Raw genomic sequence first — 12,527 nt, forward strand, 5'->3', positions numbered from 1 at the left:
ATCCCAGCTGACAACAACAAGAATACAATATTTAAAGCAGCATTATGTGACTGTTGTTTTTTTTTTTTTTTTTTGCTCCTGGGCTCCCCCTACAGTTGGGGAGTGGAATTCACCCCTACATCACTGCCATAAATACAAAACATGCCTTTAGCTCCCCTCAGTGGACAGCTACAGTTTTAAGATACGCTATTACTCAGTGAGTTTCCTCAATTCTTCTTAAAAACGTATAAAAAAATTGACTTAATGGTGGACAGCTGAGGATTGTCTTGACTTCATTTAGTTCATCAGTGATCTGTTGAAGGCTTACTATGATCTTCCCGCATGCCAGACACGCACTACACGGCTTTCAGAGTGGTCAGTGGTGGTCTTGTAATCTTCTAATCTGGAATCTTTAAGTGGTTGTGGTTTAAGTGGCTGATCAGCGGCACAAGGTCATAAACTATAAGACCTCAAGACGAGGGTGTCTGCTCTCTAAAGCACACTTTGACTCGAAAACACACACGAGAACCGGCGTGAAACGAGCAATACAAGTTGTTTGAGCCCTGATTTGTGGCAAAAACAGAGGAAAAAAAATATGGATGGGAAAAGGAATAAAACCACTTATCTGTAGCTCTACCCTCAGCTTTCTTCTCTCCCCGTATATTGCACTCTCATTGGCTGCAGGTAGTTGTGCTAGCTTTCGGTCACAGCTCGTTTCACACTACCAGATTTAGAGTTACTGACAAGGCCAGATATTAATTCTGCAAGATATCCGTCAGGGGGTTGCAAGGCATCAGCGATTATCTGGTGAGCTGTCGGATTGTGTCTTTTAGCAACTTACATAGAGCCAGCCACAGAGCCAGCCACAGAGCCAGCCACAGAGCCAGCCACAGAGCCAGATTTTCTGACCCTAGGCTTTTGTCACCAAGCCCCCCCCCCCCCCCCCCCCAAAAATCCTAAAAAATCTGGGCTAAAATCATGTAGCGTGGTGACAGCTAGGTCAACATTCACTTCCATGCAGTCTAATCTAGTCTCTCATCACTTAAAGATTAAGCTATATTTGGGATGGGCTCAAGATTTTCAGTCCTGATGAAAGCTCTAGTATGTAGGGCCCACCTCCTGTAGTTCCCCATTCAGCCTCCTCAGCATGAACTCCTGAACTGGTTCCACCACTCCCAACAGCAGACTCGTCAGGGCCTCAGCCACCTTGTCAACTACAAAATCAGAAACGGAGACTTAAAACCACTTAAAACTGCTTCATCTCCAGTATCCACGAGCACTGCCATCCCAGCACTCACCACTCTTCTTCCCGGTCTCTGCCGAGCGTCGGCCGAGCAGCTGGAGTAGCTGCAACGTCAGCTGCAGGCTCTTGTCGGTTTTGCGCAGCGGCAAATAGACGCTGGTACTGAGGCGGCGCAGGACGTCCAGAAGGGGGCAGAAGAGCCGCTCTAGCCCGTCTTCTTCAGGCTTTTGCTCCGGTCTCCTGCTCCACTCCAGGTCTATCGAGAGAAGGAGTGTGCGAGCCAGCGCCTCAGCCTCGCCTGGGTCTGGAACAGTGTCCATCAGATCGGCTGAGGACAGAGTAATCACACAGACAGACGTCAGCTTCCTGTGGGATTTGCAAACACAGAGCCTTACTGGAGAAAACCCCGGCACCATCTTCGTCACTGTGCCTCACCCGAGCTGGCTTGTACGGTGAGGAAGGCCTTCAGGCGGCTGGAGCTGTGCGCAGCGATCGCCTCTGTGGTGGCAGGGGAAGCTTCAGCAGGCCGAAAACTGCGCTCGTTAGTCAGCAACCAATCACAGAGCTGCAAAACGTGACATGACAAATGACGCATAAGGAGGAATACTTGCATTGTCTTGATTGCTTTGCGTAATCACTTATCCACACACTGCATGTCCAAATGTTTGTGGACACCCCTTCTATCTCACCTGTCTCCACAGAGCTGAGCCTCGACAAAGGGACTCCTCAGCTCGGAAGTGGGCCAGAAAACTGAAGACTTCATCCAGAGACACGGCCGACTGCCAACAACAGCAGCAACAAGTGAAATCACTGGCTCGCCTATATTATCTATAGCATAGTAGATATATATAAGAAGCCATACCACATCAATCAGGCAGAGGGCAGCGTGGAGCAGGAAACACTGCGTAGCCCCTCTCAACAGGACCTGGTGAGTGATCATGGTGCAGCGGAGAACATCTCTACAATAACACACACACACACACACACACACACACACACACACACACACACACTTACTTTACCCTATATGATGCACCATTAATTCAATACAATTCTATACTGTTTAACCCAGTGAGCTTCCCAACCTTGAAAATATATATATATATATAATGTGTGTGTGTGTATGTATGTGTGTGTGTGTGTGTGTGTGTGTGTGTGTGTGTGTGTGTGTGTGTGTGTGTGTTTCTCGCTTTCTCTTTATTGGGTTAATATATACAGTGGGGCAAAATAGTATTTAGTCAGCCACTGATTGTGCAAGTTCTCCTACTCAGAAAGATGAGAGGTCTGTAATCCAGGAAATCACATTGTAGGATTTTTAAAGTATTTATTTGTAAATTATGGTGGAACATAAGTACGGTCACCCACAAACAAGCAAGATTTCAAGATTTCTGGCTCTCACAGACCTGTGACAACTTCTTTAAGAAGCTCTTCTGTCCTCCACTCGTTACCTGTATTAACGGCACCTGTTTGACCTCGTTATCTGTATAAGACGCACCTGTCCACAGCCTCAAACAGTCAGACTGCAAACTTAACCATGGCCAAGACTAAAGAGCGTGAGAGTGAATCTACAATAGGCAGCAGGCCGGTGTGAATAAATCAACTGTGGGAGCAATTGTAAGAAAATGGAAGACATGCAAGACCATTGATGATCTCCCTCAATCTGGGGCCCCACGTAAAATCTTATCATGTGGGGTCAAAATGATCATGAGAATGGTGAACAAAAATCCTTGCACAATCAGTGGCTGATTAAATACTTTTTTTGCCCCACTGTATATTTACACACATATACACACAGAGCGCAAGGCCAATTATGGTCTTTCTGGCTCTGGCTGCTAATGGTAGGCAGCGAGAACTACCGAATACCGAATACTCAGGTACATAAACATACCTGAGTGCATTCAGGCCATCTGCTCTGAGAAGAGGACAGGGGGACAAACAGGAGAGCGCCTGAGACAGAAACAGTAGAGGGACAGCACACCAGTGCTGTGAGCCCAGCCTCTGAAGCAGCTTCAGCAGCACTGAACCTGGAGATGAAGAAGAAAAAAACACAGATGAAGAAATAACATCCAAACTCTGCTGCATGTAGAACTGATTAGTTAACAACTGTATCAATCAATAATCAATTAGATAAAAACTGATTTGACATGTTTTATTTAATATTTCAGGGATTGAGAATATAAAGAAGTTATTAAAGGGCTCATATCCTCAATTTTCTGCAGAGTTAATATTTTTTTCTTGAGGTCTTTAAGTTACTCTCTTTAGCCAGCACCTTTTAAGACTTGCATTACCATGGGCCTAGCTCTTAGACAGTTGCACCACTCAGGAGTATTCTTGAGTGTTCCTGAGTACTCCTTCAGACGTTAGCCCTGTAGGAGCCCTGCTTTTTAACTGTAAAACCTGAACCCAAACTTTTGAACATGAGTGCACATCACATGCTGCTTTCTTGCTCCACTGCCTGCTGAAGTTCCTCACAACCCTTTATTAGGGTATGCTAAGAGAACAGAAATTTGACAGGCAGATATTGCGTAGTCTACTGTGGCTGAACGTACCTCGGTCGTTTTCAGGCAAACTGCAGAAGAACGTCACCATGAACTTCTGCAGTTTCAGAGCTATCTCTGGACACTCCCCGACGACTTGTCCTGGGGACCTGTCAAACACAAAACATCCTCTCAGCATCACTGTTCCCACTACTGAACTCTATGCTGTGTCTGAAACCGTGCCCGAGTCACTATCCCCTACATGCGAAAATCAAGGTCACTATATAGGGCACTGTAATAGGGAACAGAATTCGGCAACAGACGATCACATCACACACACAGTCTGAACATAGGGCCTCCTTGTCTGGTAGGGCACTAGGGTCAGTTAGAGCGGTCAGAGCTCCAGGCTATTGATGACAGGGTTGTGGGTTCGATACCCGGGCTTGGCAAGCTGCCACTGTTGGGCCCTTGAGCAAGACCCTTCACCCTCTCTGCTTCCCGGGCACTGGAGTTGGCTGCCTACCGCTCTGGGTGTGTGTGTGTTCACTGCCCCTAGTTCACGAGTGAGTGAGTGAGTGAGTGAGTGAGTGAGTGAGTGAGTGTGTGTGAGTGAGTGTGTTCACTACCACAGATGGGTCAAATGCAGAGGACACATTTCACTGTACATAGCAAAGTGACCGGTACATGCACCTTTACCTTACACAGTACCACCACTACAAATTGGTGCACTATATAGTGAACAGGGCACAGTATAGTGAATTCAGACAAAGCTCTAGCAACGTTAGCCCTGTAGCTCGAGCGCACAACAAAATAAGCAATAGTTACATTCAATTACATTTAATTTATATAGACTTTTTACAAAGCAGCTTTTCAGAGATCCGAGTCCGAGCCTCCTTTGAGCAAGCTAGTGGCAACAGTGGCAAGGAAAACCTCCTTCGGGTCGAGGGTCAATAGTTGAACAAGTCTTGGCTGATCAAGAACGGTACAGTTCACGTTAGAGCTGGGCAATACGACAATATTTTATTGTATCGTGATCAATTTTGTCATCATGATTATAATAGCTAATACTAAGCATATGGAGGAGACTGTTAGTGCTTCATAAACACTGATCATTACAGATAGTGTGATTAGACAGGTTTAAGTAGATGAAGGGCAGCAGATGTTGAGTATAAATCACTGTATTCAGTACAGGAGAGGATCTGAACAGTAGTTTATAAGAATCTGTCGCTACGGATGTTCTTAGTCTGTGACTGACGTATTGATGATAAATATCATGTATCGCAAAAAAGGTATTTAAATATCGTGCTCTAGTCCTAACCATGATAAATTTTATCATCATGGTAAACAATACGGTTTTATGAGTATATCAGGGATATGCACGTTTCATTACAAAGAGTGTAATCAGTCTCATTTAATAGAATGGAGTGCAGCATTCAGAGTAAAATCACGGTACTCAGTATGTGAGAGTACTTTTTTAAAATTCTACACTGTTGGTGAACTTTATCTATATGACAAAATATTGTGATAAATATCGTATATGATAAAAAAATGCCTTTAAACTGCCCATCTCTAGTTCACTAAACGATACCTTTAAAAAATAACATTTAAAACAGCATTAAAAGCAATTAAAAGGTCAAAAGCTTTGGTATAGTGAATAACACACTCACCTGTGGTAGAGTGAGCTCTCTGCCAGCACATCCATGAAAGGACCTACAACAAACTGAAGGCCAGAGTGCTTAACATGCTTGTCAGACTAAGCTTCTGTGGAAGTGTCCGGAACATCTAATTTGGGAACTCGGTCATAGTCCGAACTGGCAAAGTTATCAAAATCCTGATGAATTACACCACAGTCTAGGAGTGTTTCTCAACCCTGGTCCTGGAGGCACCCCATCCTGCACATTTAAGGTCATGTTCAGACCGCCAGCCCAAATCCAATCTCTGTCATATCTACATTATATCCAGACTCATTTTCGATATTCTGGATAACCACGTTTTTAAAGTCAGATCCAAACCACATCTGGAGGTGGTTTAAAATGCAACTACAATCTGATTTGCACAGATGTGTCTCAGTCTCAAGGCTCTGGCTGCTCGAATCAGATTTCGAAGCGTCAACGAAAGCGTCAAACCCAGAGCCATCTCCAGCTCCAGTGTACCACTACACACCTTACACATCAATGAAGTGACCAGACTGCAGTGATGTAAAGGAGCTGGGAGCTGATTGGTCAGGGAGGAGAGTCAGACTGGATTATAAGATATTAAACACTATAAAACATCATTTTAAGAAAAGAAGTCTCGACTAAACTAAATCAGTCAGTGCAGAAAGCACTGATTTTAAAAACAGACTGAAAATAAAGGGATTTTACTGCTCAGATTAATCAGCAGCTCGTCTGATCTAAACTGTGGAGCTGGATTATTTATACACACATGAAGATCTAATCGGACCGATATCGGCTGATACTCATCATTAAGAGGGATCATTACAGACCGAATGATTCAGGGCCTGTGTCGGCCACATGCCTAGACCACGCAGCTGTAGAGCACAGAACAAACCTGGGAGAAAGCCGAGGCAAAGTCCGGATGCTGAAGCATCTGCAGCTCCAGAAGATGATTGACTCCCTCCTTCATCACAGCCTTGTTCTCGCTGTGGAACATGCGCTGATAGACACACATCAACCAGGATGGATGGACCAGGCCGCTGCCTGAAACACAGAGCGGAAGAAAAGTCAACAGCTGAAATGGAAGATTCTCAAAGACTGACCCAAACCCTCACTGATAACCACGGCAAATCCGACTCCTACCTCCAGCATCTGCTGCAGTGGTCTCAACAAGCTTGTTGATTCGGTTGAGCACGGGCCGAACCACATGGATCTAAACAGGACATTAATATATTGATGAATGAAGCCCACTGGTTTTAACAGATTATGTACTGTAACTGGGGTTTCAACAATATGAGATTTTAATGGTATGATAACAGACCCAGAAAATTTGACGGTTTTACGGTATCCCAGAATATAATACAGTATTCCACAATTATTATTATTAAAACTAATAACAGTAATAATAATAATAATAATAATAATAATTAGATACAATTACTCTAAAGGAATAAAAACAGGTTTTCTTGATTGAATAAACGTTTTAATTATTTTACATATACACTTATTTTTTATCTAGTTTATAATGGAGGTATATGTAAAAAATCCCTTCTGAAAATAAAAATAATATAAATAAATACATTAAAGCTACACAAAGCGGAGCTCTGTTGAACCATTGCGTATCTAACTCATGATTATTTTCATTAAAGATTAATCTGCTTATTATTTTATCCATTAATCAATTGACTGGTTCTCAAAACCCCAGCATTAAGCACATTTACACAGTATGATCAGCATCAATTTTCACACCATGGTGTACCGCTGCAACCCCGACTATAATCCTATAACCCTGCAAATGAATTAGAAAATGTTAGAAATGTTGGAAATTGAGTAATTCAGTAATTGAGTATAAGTATAAGAGTCCAGCAAGGCAACACAGGCACAAGTACTAGAAGTACCTGCAGAGGCAGCTTGTGAGCATTTTAGCACACCACTGGAATCACCACTGGGTCACACACTGCGGTTTTACCTGGTTTTCCTCCAGAGTCTCCAAAACAAGAGCGTAATCTTCCCAGAACTCTCGAAGCCCTGCACTCCTGTCTGGTGTCCATCTGAACAAGCTTTCTGCAGAGAACCAAGAAGCATGGTCATTTCAGATACAGTAAGCAGCACCTTATAGAGATTAATTACTGTAATTAGCTCATTTAGCATGTGGCATGTGCAAATCGCTGCTGTCCAATGAAAACCACAGAACCTAGTAGATGCTTCTGTCCACTGTCTCACTCACTCTGGAGGAATAGACCAATAGAAACACTTTCTTTAAACTGACTTCCATTCAAAGCTCAGAACATTTTTGCCTTCTTCTGTAAAATTACCAATTTGGAGATACGAGTTTTTCATTGGACAGTGACGGAATACAGTAGGTTATCTGTATATGTGGTGCAGGAACTGTGGGAGAAAATTTAACATTTATTCAGCAAAATGTTTCATCTTACCAGTGATACCCGAGGTAGAGCGTATTTGAAGGGGGGGGGGGGGGGGGGGGCTGGGGGTCTTTGAGTCCTGTTATGGGACCCCCTGAGGACCCTAGCAGTCACTGACCCCTGGGTGCTCAGTGCCATGGTCTAGTTTGGTCTACATGCTTTTGTTAGAGACAGTGTCTCTACTGTCCAGGTCATGACAAAAGTTCTGGATGGAGCTCCACCATCCATCATTCCAGAGAACACAGTTCTTCCACTGCTCCACAGCTCAATGCTGCCGGGGGGCTTTATACCCCTCTAGCCCATGACTGGCAATAGTCAGCATGGTGCCAATAGATTCATGTTTATTTATTAGCTTCAGATAGTCCTATTCTATTGGCAGAACTTCTTCTCTACAGGGACTAGACAAGCTGTGTGTGCATTTGCACATCTGTTTCAGCAATGGGTGCAACTTAAAGTAGCGGAATGCATGCAGCAGAAGGGGCGTCCACAAACTTTTGGACATGGAGAGGGAGAGAGAGAGAGAGAGAGAGAGAGAGAGAGAGAGATATCAGTGTGATGCTTGCTCTACCTATGCATTGGGGGGAAACCCAGTCCCTGGTCAGTAAACTGTCCTTGGCGTAGACTGGGAGTTACCTACACTCAAAGGGTTCTCCGAAAGTTCTCCAGAGAAGAAAGAACCTTTTTGTAAAGCAGCTGTGATTAAGGAACCCCTAAACAGGTTCTCCGCCCATTTAATCCATATTAAAAATGGTTCTTTATGGAACCAAGAACAGTTCCTCTATGGTGTCGCTTAAGGAACCCTTGGGCCTTTATTTTTAAGGGTGTATCTTTAGTGAGAACCCTGCCAGCATGCTCATGTGAGGCTCGCAGGGGTCAGCAGGTGGGCATGGGTTAGTACCCAGTTGGGATTCCCAAACGGGACCCATCGTTACAGCCGTCCCATCTAGGTCCAATGTGCAGTGTACAACAATGATGGGGCCCATGTTTAACCCCTATGGTTCTGGTAGGACACCGGTGGGCATCCATATGTAGGGCCACCAAGGAACCCATGGACAGGTCACCCCAAGCCAGACTCACCTGGTTCTCCTAAACAAACCTCTGTCTTCATCTCCTCCGACATGGAGACACACCTCTTCAGCAGGAACAGGGCCCTCCTGCGGGACACGTTGTCTCTGTGCTTCAGTCCAGCCTGGACCACTCGGAAGAAAGCCTGGGACTCTCGTGGGTCAGGCTGTAACACCCACTGCTGCTCCTTTATCCACGTTTTCTGCTCCGGGGTGAAGAAGAGGTGGTCAGACAGGGCGGTCAAACACAGCAGCACTCGTGCCGTCACCCCAGCAGCAGCATCAGCATCACCATCCTCCTCACGCTCATACCAGCTCAGCAGACCCCTCCAGATGATCTGGAGAAGCTCTGACCTCCTCTCCTGGGCCTTGAGAGCTGTGAACCAGAGACGGACAACGATTTTGGAGGCCTGAGCTTCTGAGAGCTCTTTAACACCAGCAAGCGTGCAGGACAACAGGTCCATAGCTAAGGGTGTGGAGCTGTCTGAGATGACTGACAGCAGCACAGCCAGCACCTCTATGGAGATGTCAATGTCCAGATGGTCCTGGTCAGGCTGGCTGAACGCAGGCAAGGCGATGCTTGCTACTCTCTCCAGGCAGTCAGGAGGACACTGCCTCAAACACACCCCTAGGAGACCACACACAGCATGCAGAAGCTCCTTGCCCCCAGCTTTTGGAGGGCTTCCCTCCTCAAGGGAGCTTTTTTTTTCACTGGGGATTCTCCTCAACAGTGGCACACACTGATCCCATATAACAGACTGCACTCTGCTGACCAGCTGTCCCCTGGTCTTTGACTGTCCACAGCCTCCAGAGCTGGGCTGAGGATGGTGGAGAAGCTCTACTAGCAGTGCTGTGAGGGACTCGACCCTCTCCACCTGCGGCCACGTGGAGCCAGTCCAGCTCAGGGTGTCCAATAGCTGATCGAGATCAGGGACCTGGGAGATCAGGGCGTTGAGGAGAACCGATGAGGACATGGTGGACGAGGACAGCAGCTTTCCTGATGCAGGACAGCGCGAGGAGGGGACACCAACAGCTCACACACACACACACACGCTGGTCCCTGTTCTCCTTCTTGAGCTTCAGTGCGGCACTGGCGACCTCAGAAAGGGGAATTACTGCCACCTGTCGGCGAAAGCAGGGTAAGCCTTCACCCCCAAACTCCCTGAGCGCTAAAATTGAGCCTGGATACTTAAAAATGTTCAAATTTACACGGTATGATTTTTATTTTTTTTTTGCACATGTTTTAAGTTCTTAGATTTTAAGAATTTCAAAAAAATAAATAAATAAATAAATAAGAACAAAAATCGATTCATTTCCGGTTAATTTTAATGTAACACTTTTAAACAATACGAATTAAATTTGATTTATTTTTTATTAAAATGTAGTTCTCTACCACTTTAAATACATCACAGTAATTTTCCTACTTTATTTAAATGTCAAAATAGTTTTTCCAGATTTTTTGCATTATTATTATTTTTCATTTTATTACTATATTTAAATTACTGATATAATTAATTAAATAATAATAATAATAATAATAATAATAATACATTTTGTGGTAATAATACAATTTATACAATTTTGTGGTAATAACCCAGAGCAGTAGCAGAGTTAGGAGTCTTGCCAAAGGACTCTTATTGGTGTAGAGTGGTGGGCCTGACCAGCTTGCCTACACCAATCTGAAATCTGAAACTTAACTAGATCCAGTTTTTTTTATACAAGTATGAACAACATTTTATTGTTCAAAGCGTGTTTTTTAAAAGGGCAATGACATTTTTATGAGTAAAACAGACTAAAAAAAGGCACCTGTGCAATAAGGGAAGAAAACAATGTGAACTCAAGGTGAAGTAAATGTCAGCTAGCTAGTGCAGACGTGGATAAATAATGAATAAACTTAGAGCTCTATGGACTACACTATATATAAATCCTAATTCAGAGTTTAGGCTAGTATGTGTGGTTCTTTCAGCTGAATATATTTGTAGTAGCTAGCTGAGGTCCCCCATTTTCATAGGTCACTTAATGTGCTAGCATTAAGCTAACAGCAATGCACTGGAGCATAACTGGCTGTTATATTGAGCAGTTTTACAGTGACTCCTTCAGTGCTGCTGCTGATTTCTAGATGTTCTCCTAGCTGGTTTGGCTAACGTTCATTTTCACAGTCATATCATGACTTCCAGAACTTCCAGGAGCTTCAGGGTGTCGTTTTATCCACCCACTGTATGTTAAAACGTGACCGGTGGGTTCCTCTGTCAGTTCCTACGTCGTAGTTAACGTCATGGTTGGTGTGGCGCAACAGATAACACCACTACCTGCCATTGAGCTACCACACCGTGTGGGAGACTGGGATTCGATTCCCGGTCTGGATGACTATGTATGCTGCACTACACCAAGAAGAGTCCTTGGGCAAGACTCCTAACACTGCATTGATCCACCTCTGTAATATGAGTAACTTTGTAAGTCGCTCTGGATAAGAGCGTCAGCTAAATGCCATAAATGTAAATGTAGTTAACCTGACACGGTTCAGGTAGGCCTTCAGTTCTACCAGTGGAGTCCTTACCACATTTCTACATTATGGGCAGTTTTTCATTTATTATTAACCAGAATTTAACAATGGAATCCATATAAAGACTCTATTAATGACCGAAAATGACTTTTCCACTTTTTCTCACATGTCCAGAGGCCATCTCTGAAGACCTAGAAGGCCTCGAAGGCTTCCCCAGACTGCTGAATTCTTAAATCAGCAAAAATCCACCATAAAAATGACACTTAGAGTCACTTATAATCAAAGTATAAGTCTTTATTCATACTATTGATCATTCACATTGATCCTTCCTTTCACTGAAAGGAGAGCATTTGGGCTAAATGGGAACTGACTCAACACTGCCTGTACAAGACTGGAAACTTCAGAGTGAAGACATGACATCCACAGTGTTTCGGCCAGACCAGGAAAGTAACAGGCTAGACCCAGAGAGAGCCGCTATCTGCATAATTACACAGTTCTTCTGGGTTCAGCTCATGAAGCAGACCTACAGTATGGTTGGACATACTATGAACAGTGCCAATGAAGACCCATCTGGTAGACGTTCCATGCGCTCATCGTTATATATGAAATATTATAAAATAATAAACCATTCACAGCCACCCTTATAGCCTGTGTGCAGAAATGTGACCTACATTCATCATATGGAGTAAAGAGGAGGGGGTGCAGGAGTTCACAGAATCTCATAAAGCTCTTTTGTTTGTCAATTATACATTAAATGAGTTAATCAGTAAAGCCTCTGGCTGGACCAACTCCAAGCTCAATGGCTTTTGTTGGGGCTCCTGTGGCATTTCATGCTTAGGTAGGAAATGCAGAACACTTGACCTCCATAAGCTGCTTTACATAGTTTACTGATGCTCTTCTGAGAAGAATGTAAACTCATGGGGAAACTGGCAACACACCACTGGCAGACATTGGCCGCCTGGCCTTCAGAAACATCCTACAGATCCCAGCTGGTATAGAAGAACGGTTGCAAGCCATGAGCCCTCCTGCACGGATATGAGCTCTGACCCTCTAGAGCTGGTGGCAGAGCTGATATCCCAGTTGTGGCTGCAAAGTTATCCCATACAACCATCAGAACCTGATGCAGAACCCAGATCTATTGACAAAAGTATTGGGACACCTCCTCATTCACAGTTTCTTCTGA

General features: G+C 44.2%; 1 protein-coding gene across 1 annotated transcript in view; it reads right to left on the reverse strand.

Moving 5' to 3' along the window:
- The window catches only part of tarbp1 (TAR (HIV-1) RNA binding protein 1), a 28,087-nt gene extending 16,149 nt beyond the window's left edge, over positions 1-11,938 (reverse strand). Inside the window, exons 1-13 of the mRNA XM_072670062.1 lie at positions 11,911-11,938; positions 8,855-9,874; positions 7,324-7,418; positions 6,498-6,567; positions 6,250-6,398; positions 5,367-5,419; positions 3,772-3,869; positions 3,111-3,246; positions 2,085-2,181; positions 1,912-2,001; positions 1,658-1,787; positions 1,278-1,550; positions 1,096-1,193 (exon numbers count right to left, since the gene is read on the reverse strand). Of these exons, the coding sequence (XP_072526163.1) occupies positions 1,096-1,193; positions 1,278-1,550; positions 1,658-1,787; positions 1,912-2,001; positions 2,085-2,181; positions 3,111-3,246; positions 3,772-3,869; positions 5,367-5,419; positions 6,250-6,398; positions 6,498-6,567; positions 7,324-7,418; positions 8,855-9,874; positions 11,911-11,938 (2,337 nt within the window). The remainder of the gene's footprint in view (positions 1-1,095; positions 1,194-1,277; positions 1,551-1,657; positions 1,788-1,911; positions 2,002-2,084; positions 2,182-3,110; positions 3,247-3,771; positions 3,870-5,366; positions 5,420-6,249; positions 6,399-6,497; positions 6,568-7,323; positions 7,419-8,854; positions 9,875-11,910) is intronic.
- Positions 11,939-12,527: the final 589 nt, after the last annotated feature.

This window comes from Salminus brasiliensis, chromosome 24 (genome assembly GCF_030463535.1).
Source record: "Salminus brasiliensis chromosome 24, fSalBra1.hap2, whole genome shotgun sequence".
NCBI lineage: Eukaryota > Metazoa > Chordata > Actinopteri > Characiformes > Bryconidae > Salminus > Salminus brasiliensis.